At 44.9% G+C, this 19,785-nt stretch overlaps 2 protein-coding genes across 2 annotated transcripts; one reads left to right on the forward strand and one right to left on the reverse strand.

Moving 5' to 3' along the window:
• Nucleotides 1-971: 971 nt before the first annotated feature.
• LOC115670018 (alcohol acyltransferase 9) lies at nucleotides 972-4,540 on the reverse strand. Its single transcript, XM_030591202.2, has 2 exons — nucleotides 3,884-4,540; nucleotides 972-2,083 (listed from the first exon to the last, which is right to left on the reverse strand). Exons 1-2 carry the CDS (start codon nucleotides 4,526-4,528, stop codon nucleotides 1,100-1,102), a joined length of 1,629 nt encoding a protein of 542 aa, XP_030447062.2. The 5' UTR covers nucleotides 4,529-4,540; the 3' UTR covers nucleotides 972-1,099.
• Nucleotides 4,541-9,794: 5,254 nt separating this feature from the next.
• LOC115669871 (mitogen-activated protein kinase homolog NTF3) lies at nucleotides 9,795-14,073 on the forward strand. The gene is made up of 3 exons (XM_030591020.2): nucleotides 9,795-10,407; nucleotides 11,165-11,591; nucleotides 13,004-14,073. Exons 2-3 carry the CDS (start codon nucleotides 11,169-11,171, stop codon nucleotides 13,697-13,699), a joined length of 1,119 nt encoding a protein of 372 aa, XP_030446880.1. The 5' UTR covers nucleotides 9,795-10,407; nucleotides 11,165-11,168; the 3' UTR covers nucleotides 13,700-14,073.
• Nucleotides 14,074-19,785: the final 5,712 nt, after the last annotated feature.

The raw sequence follows: 19,785 nt of genomic DNA on the forward strand, positions 1-19,785 counted from the left end.
ACAATCTTGTGCCTGCATATTAACATATTCCACCGGCTATGCTCTTCTGCCCGTGATTCAAAGAGAAAAGAGGGGGTGTGAGTGGCACTTTGCACGATATGAGCACTCGGGTTCTATTTTATTCATCATGGGGCAAGATCGATGCAACCTTTTTCCAAACTTGGTAAATTAATGAAGTTCTATCTTCACTTGGGTCAGGCCGAGGTCGACTTTTCAAGCTTTATTTAATCGTTTCTGGCCGATATTGGGAGGGTTGGTCATGGCATGCCCCAATACAATATCGAAAGCACTAACTAAAGAAAGAGATACGCTTGTTGGGATCGATACGTCCTCGATGACACAACATGATGCTGCGCGTGCAATTCGGCACCCACCGTTTCTTTCTTTTCCCCTCCTCCTTTTGGTCTGGCGTGGCGCTCATGGACATGCAGAGTTCGCCTTTTCGAGGTTTTTTTCAAATCCTGGATCGGTCGTTGTGTTCACAGTCAGCTGTGATCTCTTTTTGCCACTTTGCTTTCTCAAATGACCATCGGCTGATGTTAGGCTCACTTAAGAAGCAGGGGGAGTTCGTTTCCCCCCCGGCCTTTATGTGCACCGTGTAGTTTTTATCAAACTTTTCAAAAGGTAAAGGCGGGACTTTTGACCAAAAAAAGGACGGGACACGATCGAACATTCCGACTCGACTAATTTATCCTGTGTATGGCTTCATTAATAATAAGAAGACGGACACGACTCCCGATGTTATCATGAGTGGGAAGTGGTTGTGATTTGGACATGAATTTATGACCTCCGAATTAAGGTTTGACCACTTACCCAACTCTTGAAAGCTAGGTTTTAGTAAATTTACACTATAGTTTACGCAATATCATGTGAGAGACGGAAATTTTTCTGTTGTAATACTTAATCTAAGTTGATCGCTGTGTATAATCATAACCCCAAATCTCATAGTTTTAGTTGTGGGATTCAATGTCTTGTAGGGTTTATGGTGATTATCATTCTATTAGAACATCTGTGTCGATCTTCTGTGGGCTTTTCATTAAGAAACTCGATCAACATCGTACGTACACAAGAGAGAGAGCATGCATATGCATGAACATATTCACACGTCCTCACAACACAATCCATCTCCTTCCCCGCCATACGCATTCCCATTCCCATTCTTCTCCTCTCTCTCCACAAAACCCTTCATGTGAAACTCAAACTTCTCCGCCACGCACTCCGGCATCGACACCAGCACCCGCACCGCGTGAGGCTCCTCGGCGACCGGCAGGAACAGGCAGTACACGTCGCTGGTCAACGGCCCCATGAACGCCGCCTTGCCCTCCCCGAAGTCAACATCCTCGAGCCCCAGGTTCGACCACTGCGATATCACCAGGCTGGCGCTCAGGTCCGTCCTCGCCGCCTTGTCCTCCAGCGTCTCCACCGTCGACCTCGCGTAGTCCCCGTCGACGCGCGACTTGGCCGCCTGCACCAGCTTCACCGCACTGGCCAGGTTGTTCCCGACGAGGTCCCTCACGGCGGCCGGAGCGCACCCGAGCACGAACCCGTTCCCGTAGTAGCCGCGCGGCAGCTTCGGGTCGAGCCGGTCCCGGACGTTGACGGAGAACAGGAGCTTGACGGCGTGGAGCGGCGTCAAGGGGGAGGAGGAGGAGGAGGAATGGTCGGCGAGGGACCTGGCCCAGGACCGCCACGTGTGGGCGGCGAGGGCCTCGAAGGTGGTGCACTTGAGGGACGGCACGCACCGCCGCTTGAGGCGGAGGATGAGGGACGTGGTGAAGGTGACGCTCACGGGTACCAGCGGCTGGGATTGGAGGTAGCGGTGGACGTCGGCGGGGAGGGCGGCGGTCTTGTCATTCCGCGAGGGGGCGGATCGGGTGTACGCGGGGTGCGCGGGGTTCGCGTGGACCGGCGACTGAGGCCGCAACACGTGGCGGCAGTGGAAGGGCAGGACGGGGAGAGGGGCGCTGGGCGTGGCGCTGAGGTGGGCCCACGCGTGGAGGAACTGGGACGTGCCGATGCCGTCGCAGAGGCAGTGGCTGATCGCGGTGCACAGGATCATGCCTCCGCAGCGGAGATTGGTGACCTGAAGAAAAGGAGAAGAAGAATCGAAAGAAATCAAATAACACAATATCCTCAAAATATATATATCTACTATATCCATATTTGGCTCTAAATATATCCGTCATTCATATTTACATATAGTTAAATTTACATGGGGATGACATTTATAACTTGCAACCAACCGGCCACGGAGAGGAAACTCCCTAAGGGCTTTCATATTTACTCAATCTCAGCAGCCGTCACGTGTGGGCGGAGGACGTCAGAGTTTTCCGGGGCGGTTGGTGGAGATGAATCGATAACATATCTAAAAATACGACCGCGTTGTTGAAAAATCGCTAAGACAATCAACCCATGTCTCGAGAAAAGATTTTGTGCTGAAATCCTAAAGGATAAGGCACCGGAAGCATCTATAGGAAGCAATTCAAGGGCAACGTCCGATGAAGCAATGGCGGCTAAACCCTCTCTCTCTCTCCACCCTTAAATTTGATTCTTCCGTACCTTCACATCGATCCCATTTATCCGTGGTATTATTTGTAGCAGCCCTTTCCGAATACGAAGTTTTTTGCCTTCCTTCAACTTCGGTGTTCGATACATGTGAACGGGACGGTCGGTGTGCATTTATAAGACTTAGTCCCATCGACAGATCCAAGCACCTGATGTGGTGATGGAAAATACCTTGTGGGTTGCTGCTGCACTAAGGTCTAAACTGAGTAAAAATATCTATCCAAGGCAAAGGCATAGTCCAGCGGGAAACGAGGAGGAACTGGGACACCACCGTTCGCCACCAACCTCAAAGGAAAAGCAAAGCCACTGAGTGGAGAGAGGGATGGAGAGAGAGAGAGAGAGAGAGAGAGAGAGAGAGAGAGAGAGAGAGAGGGAAGGTGGGGACGCATGGTGGAAGGAGGGTCGTTGTCTTGAAAGGAAGTGAGATTAGGGAGAGAATATTATAGCAGTCGCGCCACAGGACGCCACTGGAACCACTCCGACGCCACTGTAGTTTTTTTTTTTTTTTTTTGCCTTTTCGTCTTCTTTTCTGGTCCACTTCGCATCATGACGACGACGATCATCAGAGCGCACAGACGAGGGACGCGCAAAGGGGGAAAATGAGTGGGGGAAAAGGAGGAGGAAACATACCCGCCTGCGCCTGCTCCGCTGCTGCATTTTTTGCAGTCAAATTATTGAACCCACGTTTTCCTTTTCATTAGACTGCCAGGGAGTGCGCCAGATCAAGCGCTACCCCCCCCCCCCCCCCCTCCGCGATTCCATTCCGTTTGTTCTGTGTAGATCGTCTTGTTCTTTTTACGATTAGGATATTTTTCCCCCCCTTGGATTCTGATTCTCGATGGGTTGTCTGTGCTGTAGAAGATGGTGTGGTTCACATGCAAGTGGAGGAGGAGTAGTGGCAGTAATTCCTAGTAAGAGTTGGTCCTTGTGGGCGGTAATTCCTGGGAATCTTGGAAAATACTAGAATTTGATAAGTGATGAGAACGATAATAATAATATGTTTCTCTTTGTGTAGTTTGGTTCAATAGCATATCCTAAAAATTTTGGTGAATAATGTTATGTATACTAAGTAATGTGATAGACTTTGATTGAGCGTTGAATATGATATTACTTGCTTGCAGATCTTTGATCATCTGCAACATCATTTACTGTGACGTTTCTGTAGATCGACGTTAGAACATGCTGGTGTTGCTCAAGAGTTTTGCCTACTCTTTGTGCGCCAGGAAAGCACGTGCAAATCGCGGAAAACACAGAACAAGTGACTGGACCCGACTTCATGAGAAAGAGAGACAGAAGAGAGACTCCTGAATAGCCTCACCTGAACTACGAGGGGAGGGACACCGAGGAAGCTGTGAGCCTCCACCTTGTACAGCAGCTTCCTCCAGGACCTGTTGGGCCAGCATGAGAGCCCAAGGAACTCCTCCACAGTGATGTCCATGGAAGCCTCGGCGAACACAGCACCTTCTCCGTTGCAATCCACCTCGAGCCTCTGATCATCATCGCCACCGCTGCAGCTGTCCGTATTCCCGGCGCTCCTCAATCTCCCGGCCAATGGATAGTAATCCACCAGGGCCTTGGCAAGCGAAGCTTTCAGGGATTCCGAGGGCACGGATTTCCTGAAGAGGTAGAGATATTTGATGGAGAACCTGAGGAACTTCTGGTCATCAAGGTTGGACAGGGAGAGCGCGTGGTGGGGTGTTGGGCTGCTTGGGGTGATCAGTATGGGTGGTTTCAGGAGGTGGCAATCTGGGAGCTCTAGGTTTGTTGGCATTTTGGGGGTGACTCTGGCTTGTTCTTCACAGAGAGAGAGAGAGAGAGAGAGAGAGAGAGAGAGAGAGAGAGAGTCGATGGGAAAACAAGGGAAGAAAACGGAGGGTGGTGGGGGGTTTTTGTAGAGGAAGGAATTCTTGTCCGGATCCTGTCCTAGTTCAAGATCTACGGCTTGCTTAATCGGATAGTACATACCGAAATTCTTGATTTCAGAATACGTGTATCAAGATTGGTCTACTTAAATTGATACGTTTTAAGTGATATGGCGGGCTGCAAACAGACTTATACACAAATGGGTCGTTGTTAATATTCAACCCGGTCCTCCGCTACACGTATCACACACGAATTTATTAAACCAATCTAAATATACCCAACACCGATTTTGTTCACATCTACGACGCTCTCCCCGGGTTCACATCAAGCATGCTTGTACAAAAAGGAGATGCCCGTCGAAAAGGACGTTGGAGCTGCACATGCCAAGTACACCTTTTTGTAAAGAGCAACATGCGGTCTCCAGAAGTAGTGGCACATCCCGTGACCATAGCGCTCTCACATGGTGATTGCCAGAGAAAGAGAAGAATGGAATCGTCCACGTATAACCATAACCGAGCAGCAAATACTATCCATCACGAGTTGAATTCATTGTGTTTTTCGATCGGTCCTACTGTCCATTACTTGTCTGTGATAAGGCGACTATGTTCATGGTTTCTCGCAGTTGTATTCGATCGCAATGTCATCAAATGAACTTAAACATCAGATGATGCATAGAAGATGCACTTTAAGGAGCGAGCTCTCAGAATATTCCCTCCTCCCTTCTAGCGAAAGCACAGTATTCGAATCGAATCCTGAAAAGGGTATCTCCTAATTACTGTCAGGTTGCTTTCATTTCACCACCATGCTCGCCGATGAATTTCACATACTCCATAAAGCAACGAATCATTACGTGAAGTCATTGACTCTCAGATGCTTCGAAAATTAAGTCATCTTCATGACATTTTCTCCTCATCTGGATCGAAATCCATACCGACCAAGCGATGATCGCAAGAAGGGAAAGAATCCAACGCTTTTATGCAGCATCTACATCCAAGTTAGTCCACAAACTCGAGATCTAGATTATTGGAAAGGCATTGCTCGATTCCCATTGTCGGCACCAGATTGTCAAAGTAAAGCAACTCCAACAACACTTAAACTCGTCGAAGAAATGACCGAGCAAAATCATATTCCAAAGGGAAGGCACTGAATCAGCATCCGATTCTTAATGCAGATTAGTGGTCAAGTTGGCTTGTTAAGAGAGCAGAGCACGTCAGGCTACACCCAACTTTCTCTGAGTTTTCATAAACCATGTCGGTTGAATATACATATTGCCATGCTTTCGGTCCTATTGGGTCAGCCTTTTGGAATCAACATGTTCACTATCACATCTGCTTCTTCATTTTTTCCTTCTTTTTCTTTTTAGCAGTTATGCCGAAACAATGGTCAGATTAATTCAGTTCTTTGCTCTTTTTTCACGGCCAAACAGGAGATAAGTGGGATCCGATTCCCACTTAACAACATCCTTAGTTGAACACAGGAAAGAAAAGTAGGAGTAGACAACGGAATCGATATCATAATATCAAATTCGCGCTCATCCCAGTCCTGCACAGTATCAGCTAAGCATATGACAGTAGCACCGGCCATATGTATCGGAAGCGGGAGTTGGACTAATTCAGCTCTTTGTTCCCTTTCATTTCATGGGATGAATGGGAAATAAGACAGGATCGGATTCTGGCTGGTAACCATCTCAGCTCCAAGGCATATATTCCCTAACTAGAACAAGAATCATCTAAACCGAAAATGCAACCTGACATTTCGATGTCACGTTTTTTCTAGTCCCACGTCCACAATTACTTGAAGCAGAGATAGAGCTCACGAAACACAAGTGCAAGCAGCTGAGAAGTGGCATAGAATAGAGAGCTCGAAGAATTCATTCCTGTACGAGATCGAGTGGAGAAACTGAAATCTCATACGCAGGGTTCATATATGTGATATAACACACCTATTACGGTGTTATAGGTTGGTATTGCCTATCAAATTCTGCCTGCTAGTAACCATCTCAGCTCCAAGGCATATATTCCTTAACTAGAACAAGAAACATCTCACCCAGAAATGCAACCCGATATTTTGATGTCATGCTCTTTCTAGTCCCACGTCCACAATAACTTGAAGCAGCGATCTCCCAAAACTCAAGTGCAAGAGCAGCTTAGAAATACCATTGTATAGAGAGCTCGAAGAATTCATTCCTGTACGAGATCGAGTGGAGCAACCGAAATCTTGTATGCAGGGTTCATATATGTGATATATCTCATCTATTATGGTGTTACAGGTTGGTATTGCCTATCAAATTCTGCCTGGTCTGGGCCTACTTCGATGCATCCGCTTGAGGCGAAAACTACTTGTAAAAGTCTATGAGAAGAAAGATCTAGTGGCACTGTGTCCTCTAGATCGTGCATCCTATCCCATGCAGCAAGTGACAACGCATAAGGAGATTTTTCAGGCATTTAGAGTTGATGCAGAGCAACGGCAGCAGTGAACATTGAATCCTTTTGTTGTACTCCCGTTCCTCTAACGATTGTTCATGAGGCTTCCAAATCTTGCTTCAGGCTACCGATGCTTGTTATTGTTAACATAGAGACGCTAATGATTAAGTTTTCTTAGCTTGTGACTGCTTTACAGTCCTAATTCCTCATACATAGAGACGGTTATCTATCTCTTGAGCTTAGGATGAAACGCAAGACCTTAGCTAACTTTAAGATATGATTCAATTGAATTGGACTACCTGCTTTTTTTTACAGATTAGAGATACGTGGCTTTGCCTAAGTTCTGTTCACTACATCCTTTAGCCGAATCTTCCCTATTTTATGCTTGTGAAACTCAACAAAGTGACAACACCATTTGCCAAGTAAGACATGTGCCTGCCGAATGATGGGTCATATTTATTTTTTTCCGAATGAAAGGTCTGTCGCAATTAAGCTCTCCAATTCACGACTTAGGAAAGGATCGCAAGATTGCAAAACAGTATCTCGAGCATTCATCTGATCTCTGATTGAAATAGGCATCTGCGACACTAGCCTCCGATGGACAACCTATTTTAAATTTCGTGAGAATTATGCTCACCGTGAACAAGCATAGCTTAGCTTATCAGATGGATTCCTGTTTAACATTTCAAGTTTTAACAGATAGCAGACCTATTTAACAAAGCCAGAAAGAGCTAGTGATCACTCACTTGAAAAAGCGAAACAACGGAACAGAATGAATACAAGAGCATTTTCAATACACACGCTAAGTTGTATGCTGTCGTGACTAGTACGAGAAACATGTACTGTGTCGAGCAGCTTGCAATCTACAATAAGAATGCCAAGATAAGAGAGGTAGAGAACGATTAGAACGAATCTCGGTTGTTTGCTTTAAGAACGACAATGCCTCGCTGGTGCACAGAAATGTTGCAAGAATCGACATAACTCGTCAGGTTTGGCGTTACCGATATTCATGACCCGGCATTTTGATTAGCGATAGCTCGAGCTGAAGATCAGGAATGCAAACTGTTTGACAAGAAAGAATAATCAGGATTGAGCATGAGAACAATCTGCATTTCCACATTCAGGACTTCAGTTGCAGAGATGCTCACGACCGCAAAAGCCACCATTGCTGCAGCCTTGGCACAAGCAGCAAGAGCTGTGCAAAGTCCATTAGCGTCTCCAACGCGGATTTCAGCGAAAGCATTGCATTGTGTTCCTACCGTACATTCCTACTTCAAGCCGCAAATAACGAGCCTCAACACTAGTTATTTCTTTAAAGAATACGAGAGAGAGAGTAATTACTTTTTTGCAAATAGTAAATTATTCTAGATGTCAACTGTAAATAAAAGTTAACTACCGATACTAGAACTCAATAGAAAAGGCGCTACATTCTCTAAGCAAAATGGTAGTTTCATCTTGGAACTTTCGAATGAAAATTTCTTGATGTTCACAATCACAACCTAAATGAAAAAGAGATAGAATTGGGCAATCACGATGAAATTGAAAAAGAAAAGAATAACTTGTAGTGAATGTTTTTATACTCCAAGAATAATTACACCGTTAATTTTAGAGAATGATCGTTATACCGGACTTAGTGGCTCGCCAGAGACACACATGCGCAATATTTGGGATAACCTAACGCGCGTAAAGAAATCAAACTTCAAGTTTTCATGACATGCAATTATATGAATCTTCGATAAGTAAAAAGATGGAGAGGAGCGATCGGCGGAGTGACCCTCATTAGCGCTATTAGAAGGATTCACGCTAGCTACAAATAAAAAAGTTCGATTTGAGTCGAAATTAATTTTGTCTGAATTTGATCCAGTGAGAAAGGTCCTTTTGTCTGGGCTACACAGGGAGGTCATAAGTTTGACTACGCTAAGCATGACTTTTCAACGTGTTGGAAATTGAGTTGAGGCCAAAGACGACGGTCAAAATGATATCACATTATGTTTAAACCTTTGACCTCTTGAAAGTTGAATAGATCAAGAAAAGTTGACTAAGTCAAGATCATTATTTCATTTCTTTAAAATGTGATTCAAGCTCAAGTTGCTCATGGGCCTAACTCACCCATTAACACGTTCGGACTTATTTAGCCGAAGATAAAAAGATTTTGCTAGCAAATCATGGCATTTGGAGAGGAGCCGCCTTACGATTGGAAAATTCTTATCTAAACCCGATCCATAGACGCACAAACACAATAATATAGAGAATAAATACGAGAAAGAGAAATTAGGCGCAAGAAATATCCCAATTCACCATTGAACTAAGGCTACACCCACCAGAGGATTCCAGTGTAATTAGCATCTTTCGCTTCCCTGTTACAATTCTCAATTATAACAGAAATAGATTATATATAGGCAGCAGTTATTCACAGGCCTAAGCTCAAACTACCAATAAAATACGGATCCAAACTATAAAAGCCCGCCTGCGGCCCTCGAACCCCTATTTGCTCATCGAAGTGCGGAATTCCTATGCTTTCCTGTTAATAGGAATTGTGCACCACATCCCAACTATCAGCGGTCGTCGTGATTAGCGATTACATCGACTCCATCTCCATGCGCGTGTCCCGTGTAATGGACGGCTGTGACACCTTCGGGGTCCATGAATTCGGTGTCGGAACAAGACCGTTTCTCCCCGTCTGTTTACGCCGGCCTCATCTGGGTCTTCTCAGCTCTCAATCCTTATCAACTGGCAAGAGTGAAAGTTTCGTTTTTTACGGACAATGTCATGTCCACAGGTTGTCCCATCCTATTCATCTTTTCTCCCAAGGCTTTTACGCCTCCTTTCTAACCTTAAAAAAACACAAAGGGGGTAAAACGAGACAAACGTGCCTCGTTCGATACAAGATAAGTGTAGTGTCCCCGTCCCGTAAGAATCCAGCAGCTCAGAGGAGAATATGCTCCCCCTCTTATCCACACAAACGCCGTTCAGGTGACGGCGACGCCGCCGCCGCCGTCGTCTCGGCTCCTCCTCCTCCTCCGACGGCCACCCTATCCAGCCCGAAAAAAACAAAACAAGAACCAACCTCCATGCCCGAAGCAGGACCCACAGGGAAAATAAAGAAAAGAAAATCGTGTTACAGTTGCATCAGCGAAGCCCGCGTGTTCGGCCCCGGAGGAGTGGAGCGTTTAATCGCAATAAAGAAAGCCGGGAATCACCCATTTCTTGATAAACAATAATTGCTCGTCCTTTCGTCACGGACCTTGCTTGCTGGGTCTAACCGCGACGAGATAACGAATCCCAGATTAAAAAGCCCCTTCTTTTTCGTTGTTTGGTTTAGAATAGATCCGTAGGGGTCATCGCTTGACAAACATTACCCTCGAAAGCAACAGATCCCAATGCGCGTTCCCGGAATGATTGCGTGAAGTCGCGATCTGGGCATCTGTTTCTGTCGGAATTCGTGCAAGAACGAGAGCTCTTGAGGCTGCTGGGAGCAAGACTGAGCGGGATCCGATGATGGGTCGAAGCAAGATTGACTCCGTTCTTTGAACTTGCTGCGAAGATCGCATAAAAAGTAAGTCTTTCTTTCGTTCTTTCTTTCTTCTTGTTTGCTCTTCTTGCTATGAGCTTCTGGATTCGCTTCTGAATTGGAGAATCCGCTCGTTAGACGTTAATTTTTGCTTTTAATTTTTCCGGAGAACTTTTTTTTTTTTTTGCGGGGTCTGAAGCATGGGATTCAGAAGCGAAGCGCGGATTTATAAAGAACCAGTAGAAAGTTTAAGGGTTCAAGGTGATAGATTTCCTTTTTTAGTATTTTCATGTAGTTGTAATTTTCGAAATTCTTCACTAATCATGGTCTTTTGCTGTTTGCAACAACTGGGCTATTGCTAATTTGGTGCTCTAGTCTCACTGTTTCTGTGTTTCATGTGATCGCAAGTCTGCTGAGCATCAAGCATATTATCACTAATATTAATAAAATAAAAAAGGAAAAAAGATAAAATGAATTTCCTAGGTAGAAAAAACTGCAATTTTGTTCTTGAATCAAAAGGCTTCCATGTTTCGTTCTAGTGCCGGGTTAATGTGTTGTCGTCTTGATTTCATCTGCATTTAGATTTGCCTTAATGGACCCTGTGTTTTTGTTATTGAATTCGGTTTTCTCCTGGCTAATATGGCTGAGCAGAGATGCATTTGTCTCCGGATTTTAAAGTGGTCCCTAGTTTATGACTTGCTTTACATGCCAATGTTCTTAGAGGTCACTTGCGCATGCCACTTTCTCAGGATTCCTTGTAAGTGAGAATTAATGTTTTGACTCATCCATGCTTGGCTTGCAGGCAAATGGCAACACCAGTTGAGCCACCAAATGGGGTTTATTCCGAGGGAAAGCACTATTACTCGATGTGGCAGACCTTGTTTGAGATTGACACAAAGTACGTGCCCATCAAGCCCATTGGCCGAGGAGCCTATGGCATTGTTTGCTCTTCTGTGAACAGAGAAACCACCGAGAAGGTGGCGATAAAGAAGATACACAATGCCTTTGAGAATAGGGTCGATGCGCTGAGAACTTTGCGCGAGATAAAGCTTCTCAGGCATCTTCGGCATGAGAATGTCATCGGTTTGAAAGATGTCATGATGCCTATCCAAAGGAAAAGTTTCAAAGATGTTTATCTGGTGTATGAGCTCATGGACACAGATCTGCACCAGATTATCAAATCCTCTCAGACACTTACAAATGACCACTGCCAATATTTCCTCTTCCAGGTATCCTTTTGTAAAATGTTACTTTGTCATGGCATGAATTATCGAGGTGTTGAAAGTTTATGGGATATACATAAAGTTTCGTTTTTGTTTGGATCTTCACTAAAAAACAAAGTTGTTGCCTTGGGCATCTTGAGATGGACATTTACCACCATTGTGATTTGCATATTGTCCAGTAAGTGGCTCCCTAGGCTGCTTTTGTTGTTCATGTCGAATATGCAAATTCTTTTATACAGTAAATATGCAGTTGTGGAAGTTAACAGTGTCCGGCTTTTAATCTTCTTTCACCTTTCACATTATGAGAGTCATCCTTCTTGTTGGCTGGCTTCATGGGCGTACTAAGTTTGACCTTGCAACGAGTTAGTTTGAAGAATGAGGAAGTGGTGACTGGATTTGGCATCCACAAACTTTTTCTCGGGATTACCGAATCACTCTTGTCTTGAATATCCACCTCAACACTATTTACTACTTAGTCTTGAGGTGCTTTTTTAGCTGCAGTGATAACTTGCTTCGTCAAAACCCGAAAGTCCAATGCAATCAACGAAAGTCATACGCTCTTGATAACCACATATCTTTTAGTTTTGCCGCAATGACGCACGGATACTATTGCCCAGGGCCATTGGTTGTGTTAGTTAACTGCTTCATGGAAAATTATATTTGCATTTTGTAGTCGGTCGAAACCCCATTTTAGGCTACTGGTTTTATCTACTTCTATCTGTAAGGTCAATGTAAGGCTTAGATGAGTCCACAAGCCAGGATGATTAAGTTGGGAGACTGGTTTTAGCCTCATGTCTCTGTGAGGTATGCTGGAGATACAAACCCAAGTATGACTTCTCTGGGACTGCTTTTCTATAGCGTTCTGGAGTTTTCTTCAACAGGGCGGGCTTAACTTTCCCTCCCTAGCACTTCTGCACCTACTGTGGTCACACCTTAATGCCTCCTCAGTGCAGCAAAACATTGGAAAATTGTAAGAGATGAACTTAAGCCAAATGATCACTCTGACTTCTTGAGCTTGTGTACAAAATATTCAACAACTTATTTTGCTTCTCCGAATTGTGTAAAAGAAATGGACAATCTTGGTGTTGAAAAATGCGCATGCATAGTTTGTGCAACCTGTTGATATCGTGGCAAAACGACGGGAGGAAGAACCACTTAACTCCTAAATCTTATCGTTTAATTGAAAATTTGTAAATGTCATTATGCTACTTGCTCTTCTTTTATCTAGTATGGATTTAATCACATAGTAAAATTAGCAATCCAAATATGTCTTTTGATTGTATTATAATAGTGAGAATTTCGATGATATTGCTTTCCATCTGGAATTTCTACTAATGATTGTATGAAGCTAAACTGCCAATCCAATTATCTTTTCTTTCCCTCACGTGATTTGCACCCTCCTTCTTTCAAATTCACAGTTGCTCCGAGGCTTGAAGTATCTACATTCAGCGAACATTCTCCACCGAGACTTGAAGCCAGGGAACCTTCTCATCAATGCAAACTGTGACCTCAAGATCTGCGATTTCGGGCTGGCACGAACTAGCAATGGGAAGGGACAGTTCATGACCGAGTATGTGGTCACTCGCTGGTACCGGGCCCCAGAACTTCTTCTGTGCTGCGACAACTACGGGACATCCATCGATGTGTGGTCTGTCGGATGTATCTTCGCCGAGCTTCTTGGTCGTAAGCCATTATTCCCTGGTACCGAGTGCCTTAACCAACTCAAACTGATCATCAATGTCCTCGGCAGCCAAAGAGAGGAGGATATCGAATTTATCGACAACCCAAAGGCGAGAAAGTTCATAAAGTCTCTCCCATATTCCCCCGGGACTGCATTATCCCGTCTTTACCCTAATGCGCATCCTCTGGCTATTGATCTCCTGCAAAAGATGCTCATTTTCGACCCATCGAAGCGCATCGGTGTCACTGAGGCTCTCCAACACCCGTACATGTCACCGCTGTATGATCCAAACTGCAATCCTCCTGCACAGGTTCCCATCGACTTAGATGTTGATGAAGATCTGGAGGAAGAGATGATAAGGGAGATGATGTGGAAGGAAATGCTCCATTACCATCCCGAAGTTGCTGTTGGCAATCTAGAGGTGTACTCTTGAGCATTCTTCAGTTGTTTTGTCTCACCTGCTGTGTGTTAAGGTACTTCATCCCGATGCTGCTGTACTTCATTACGATGGTTCTGTAGTTTCTTTTAACATATAGGCTAGCTTTTCCTCTTTTTCCGGAGAGGGGTTAAAATAATTTGCGGGAATCATGCATAAGATTTGTTATCCTAAAAATGCATGATTGAGCAAGTGTTGTCTTTCTTCTTCACTATGTCGGGTTGAGATCCCTGTACTAGGTTTCCTATCTAACCTGTAAATAGCCTTATTTCTATGAGCCTTCAGACTTGTTGTAAAATTACATGAGACGCTTGAAGATGCTTTTATAACATCCGGTTTAGGCGTAATAAGTATTACTTTCAAAGTTGTAATGCCTGTGTGCTTATTGTGTTTCATTTGTCCACATCGTTAGATCAGTGCACTGTTGACTATCTGATTATATGTTATCTGATATACTGAATGCATTCTCTCTGTTTGGCCTATGACGTTAAATTTCCGAGTCTCAATGCACCCGTAACTGCATTGAGAGTGTTATCCACGTGTTCATGTAGCTAAATATGATTTACACAGCAACTTCTACGACATATCCATTCAAGAGAGTCGTTGCTCCTGCCTTTCTTTCTTGGTGCCAGGCAAATACTTCTTCAAATTCACATATGCTCAATCCCGAGGGTTCTCTCTCCATGCATGCCCAATCGAGGTTGTGTAAAGCCCTCGCATATGGCGAAGTAGCCACCCGCTACATGAAAATGAATAGTGACGATGCCAAACATTCACTCACTCTATCCACATCTATAGCTCATCAACTAGTAGGACCTTTCCTAGACACTTTCCTACATCCCTCTTACCTTTCCCCGAGTTTATCCGACCTTATCATGTCTATGAAGCGAAATCAGAGGTATCATTGTTACCATCAATGTCCCATTCATGTCAAGAATATCCATATTCTCCATTATGCCTGGTGAAGTTGCTGACTTTTGCCTGTTGTACCTGAAGCTTCCAGAGCATAAAAGAATCCACTGAAAAGGCATTGGTAATTTGGTATAGTCAACGAGTTTTGATAAGGGTCGGTACCTAAATACAAACAAGTCTCTGCAGGACTTGGAAATTTTGGATCAAAGCACCTGTTAGTGGAGTATCTAGATTTAGAGATGCTCTGTTTGGTTCCTTTTTTATGACAGATTCGATGCAATGGGGAATGCACGAGCACTATTGAATATGTTTATCGATATGTCTTTGGCTCTCCTTTGAATTCAACTCTTTCCTTTTCAGCTTTTAATCCCTGTGTTGTGAGTGGAACCTGAGTGTTTAATCCACCCCGTGTTGAACAAGATTCTGTTTTATCATTCTTAATTAGCTGAAAAGCTTAGTGTTACGCCGTCCGTGTGAGATGTATCTCTAGCTACTCGTCGTCGGAGTCCGCCAGCAGGAATTGGATGCGATGTCTCGAGATATTCGGCGTGTGTGTGGCAGAGGGACTTTCATCGATGACATCACGTCGGCAATCGGCATGTAGTAGGAGCGTCGCATGAAATACGCTTGCTTTATTTAGCCGGGGATTTTCGAGAGCATTAACCTTGCGTATTCAATTAGATATAAAGGATTCGATACTAGCAAGGGCCGAATCGTTATATATGTCAGTTCTTAAATCCCCCGTTGCGTAACGCGTAATTAGAAGTTCCTCTTTTTAATGAACTTACTTCAACGCTCGCTCATACGATATAGGAGACAGCGACCGGTTTTGCCTAACGGTGCAAGACTCGGCATGACGACAATGACTGATATTCGAGTACCGGTTCCGATGGCGAGTTGCGCGAATTCCGGCGTTGTTTATGACTTCCGGTACGAGATTATTTACAAGCATTGCTCAGAACGCTCTCTACCTCTTTTCTTTTCAATCAGAGAACACTCTTGGTTTGGTCGTCTTCCGACAGAGGCAAACTTGAGCGATCGGATGTACTCCTTTAAGAGAGACATGAACTTGGTACGACACGCGACGCGACGCATTTACACTCTTCAGAAGTAACTAGAGATGCTTGTAACTCTGCCAAAATCGCCTTTTTTGAAATCACGGAAATATTCTTCGACGATTTGGCGAATTGAAAGAAAAAGTGGGCTCGACGAATAAAGTTTCAATATGGATCAGCCACGAAAATGTTAGTATTTGGATCAATCCATCAATTTTATTGTCCGATGGTTATGATGAATTGGAAGGAGTGTACATTAACTTAGGGATGTAAATCTTTCAATTTGACCAATTTACGATTTGCCAATATATTTCTTCGGTCAATTTTGGCCGAAAATCTCTTATGTGGACACCGACCAGGTCGTGTAGGACGGCCGGCGTTGATATGGACAATTTTTTACCTTTGTTTTCCTTTTTATTTTCTCTTTTTTTTCTTATTTCCCTCAGCCGGTCCGCGTCGCCAACCACAAGCAAGGGCCGGGACGCCCTCGCGTAGATCCGAGGAGGGCTACAACGCCCTCACGTAGCCTAGATCTGGCGAGGACATCGGGGCCCTTGCCAGCCCTCAATTAAAGAAAAAAATAATTGTAAAAAAAGGAAAAAAACTATTTAAAAATTACAAAAATTACGTGGCGATGCCACGAAGGACGGCTAATATCCACGTCAGTGATTTCCGGCCAAAATCGATAGGAAGAATCACATTAGCAAATTATCAAAGGTTTCGACTAAATTGGCCAAATTAAAAAGTTTAAGGCTGAATCATCATCATTACAAGGAAAATTAATTTGGGGTCCAAGTGGGGCCATTTTCCCAAAATGGGGTCTAGTGGACTGCAGTGCAAATTGATACCCAAAGTCCCAAAAAGTATCAAATAAGTGCGGGTCGCCCAGGTAAAATACATTTCGGCGTGCGATCCATGGCTTGTTCGTGCGAACGGAACAGTATTTTATATATTTTTTTCCTTTTTTCTGTTTTTTCTTTTCCTTTTCCTCTTTTTTTTTCTCCTTTCCCTCCGCCGACCATTGTCGGGGCACGTGAGGTCGGCGCCTCGAGGTGGGAGGCGGCCGGGCGAGGGGCGACCCAGGGCCGGGCGAGGGTCGCCCTCGCCGGCGTCGGGCGAGGGCCGCCCTCGCCTGGGTTGGGCGGGCGAGGGCGACCCTCGCGCGATCCGGCGAGAGCATCCTTCGCCGAATGCGGCGAGGGTCGCCTTCACTGGTCTTCGCCGGTTACGGCAAGGGTCGCCTCGCCCGCCCGGCCCCGAGGGCGGGCCCTCGCCGCGACGCGGCGAGGGCGACCCGAGGGTTGGGCGAGGGTCGCCCTCGCCGGCGAGGCAAGGGCCGCCCTCGCTTGGGCCGGGAGCGGGCGAGCGCCCTTGCCGCAGTCCGGCAAGAGCATCCCTCGCCGGATACGGCGAGGGTCACCCACGCCCGCCCGGCCCGGGCGAGGCGGCTCGCCCTAGGCCGGGGCCGCCTCACTTTGAGGCCGGCGACCTCCTAGGCCCAGGCAATGGGCGGCGGAGGAAGGAAGAAAAAAGAGGAAAAGGAAAAGAAAAAAAAGAAAAAAAAAAAAATAAAAACATTGTTCCGTTATTGGAACACCAGCGGATGATCGCCTACGGTGGCGGACCAGCACTTATTTGACACTTTTTGATTTAGTATCAATTTACACTAAATTCAGGTATCCCATTTTCGTAAATGACCCACGGACCCAAATTGAAATTTTCCCTCATTACAATAGGTTTAGAACTTCTTCTTTTTTTGGCAATTATCCCTGTTTATGGTTGGTGAGATTCGAATGAAATTAAGACTCAAGTAATGTAGGGGCTCAAAAATTGTTGAGGAAGATAAAAAAGACAAGGTGTTTGAGGGTAGATGTGCTTTTTTTTTTTTTTTGCTAAAACAGGGTAGATGTGCTTTTTTTTTTTTTTGTTGCTAAAACAGGGTAGAGGTGCTTTTGCTTTTGTTTTCCTGTTCTAAAAGCAATGGCATGCATGACGTGTCCGAGTGACCTTTGGCTTTGTCCCTCCTCTTTAACCGCACCATCTCTTAATTGGGCGCAGCAGACCAGACCAATCTCAAAAGCGCCCAACCATGTGTACTGAAGATATAGAGAGAGATAGAGAGATGAGTTATAACATGGTAGGTAGCATCGGATGATTCGGCCTGCAAAACATATTTGATTTAACGGGTAAAGCAACAACGGCTAGAAGAGAGTTTCGGCCTATGGCGCGGTTGGTCGGAGCTCGGGCGACTTTCGGTTCTAGAAACCGAAGGCCCGTTCGAGTCGTCCCGGCAACTGCCCGCGAACCATTCGGGGGTCGGGGCCGCCTGCACGGGCTACTTTAATCGGTTCACGAGACCCACATGGGTACTTGGTCGGTCTCTCGGAATGGTCGACATTCCTCACCTCCGTACCCCTGAATTATTATTGAAAAGAAAAAGAGAAGGGAGGGAGGAAGGAAGGAAGGAAGGAAGATGACCAGAAGGAACCATGAAACAGGAAAAGCCGAACCGCTCGGACCCCTCTTTTGTTCGGTAAAGAGAAGACGGCATTCCAAAGGACAAAAACGAGTTCAAGTTTCTTTTGTCAAGAACTAGACTAAAGCGTGCACGAGAACGTGTTTTCAACTGGAAATGATGCGGGCAATCTGAGGGGGAGAGGCAAGGCATGTGGGAGGACTTTTGGGCAACCAACCATAGGGAAAAGCACACGAGATTTCAAAGTGGCCCTCCAGAGAAAGCGAGGTAGGAGGAGGAACAAGAGCATGTGACAGTGGACTCTTAATGCAAAAGGGGCTGCCTCACCGATATCGGGCATGTCTCCTATCTCGGCGAAGTCTCTCTCCCTCAGTTTTCAATCTCTTTCCCGAAAAGCCGTAAAGTGGGTCCCGTTCTCCCGGCCCGACGAACCGACCGCCCTTTCTCTCTCTCTCTCTTTCTCTCTCTCGAGAGAGAAAGTTACTTATACGTACTCGGAGCACGTGAACCCGCTTTATCTTAACTCTTTGAATAACGTAAGCCCCACATGAGATCCACATAATTTGATAATTGAGATGGAGTGATCTCTCTCTCTCTCGTGTATTGTATGGCCGTTGCCACCTGCCGTGGAAGACGTGGCGATGTAAGTTGCGAGGATGAGTTAAGAAGTTTCACGAAATCTCAACTTGTGAGGCTTAGAAAACTGATGGGAAATTTCCAAGGTAAGTTGCGAGGGCGAGTTAAGAGATTCCACATAATCTTAACTTTGGGAGCGAGACGTAGAAATTCGATAAGAAAATTCCAAAAAAATAATATTATATGGAGCCCCTAAAGCTAGGGGCCGGCGATGATCGTCGGCCTCCTTCGAGTACACCCTTGACCTCGGGTGTTGTTGGTGGCGGATCATTGTCGCCCTCGGCCTCTAGGTATGCTTTATTGCCATGTGAAGGTTTTTCCATATCGAAATCGATAAGAAAATAACACAAACCACTTTCATCCGACCCACATCGACCATGAATTTATTGCTAGCTGCACCGTCGAATGAACTAATGTCCTCGTTGCATAATAAATCTAGATGAATACTTATCTACGCTTGGCCATGATAGATCGAATCGATCGCGTCCGTTGATTATACAGATTCCACCCGAAATCTCACAAAATTAAAGGGAAATTGACCCGATTAGTCCATGAACTTTGGCTCGATATGCAATATGATCCCTGAACTGTAGTCTCATATGCAATATGATCCATGAATTTATAATTTGTTCGATATGGTCCTTAAATTTTTAATACATGTTCAACTTAATCCCTGAACTATATGAAAATGTTCCATTTAGTCCTTCTTCCCGAACTATATGAAAATGTTCAATGTTACCCATGAACATGAATTAATAGAATGACTAAATGGAACATTTTTATATAATTTAAGGATTAAATTGAACATGTACCCGAATATCTTGGGGTCACATTAACTAAATTAAAAGTTCACGAATCATATTACACGTTAAATCAAAGTTCATATATCATTTGTGTCGTTATCACGTATCCTTTTCAATCCACATAAGAAATTTTTTCAGAGCATAGGCGAAAGCACGATCGTGTTGAGGGAGGGGGACCAAATCCGGAAGAATCTTCTCCCC

Source organism: Syzygium oleosum, unplaced genomic scaffold, assembly GCF_021117445.2.
Source record: "Syzygium oleosum isolate NSW1041296 unplaced genomic scaffold, Sole_v2.1 Sole_v2.22, whole genome shotgun sequence".
Classification (NCBI taxonomy): Eukaryota; Viridiplantae; Streptophyta; class Magnoliopsida; order Myrtales; family Myrtaceae; genus Syzygium; species Syzygium oleosum.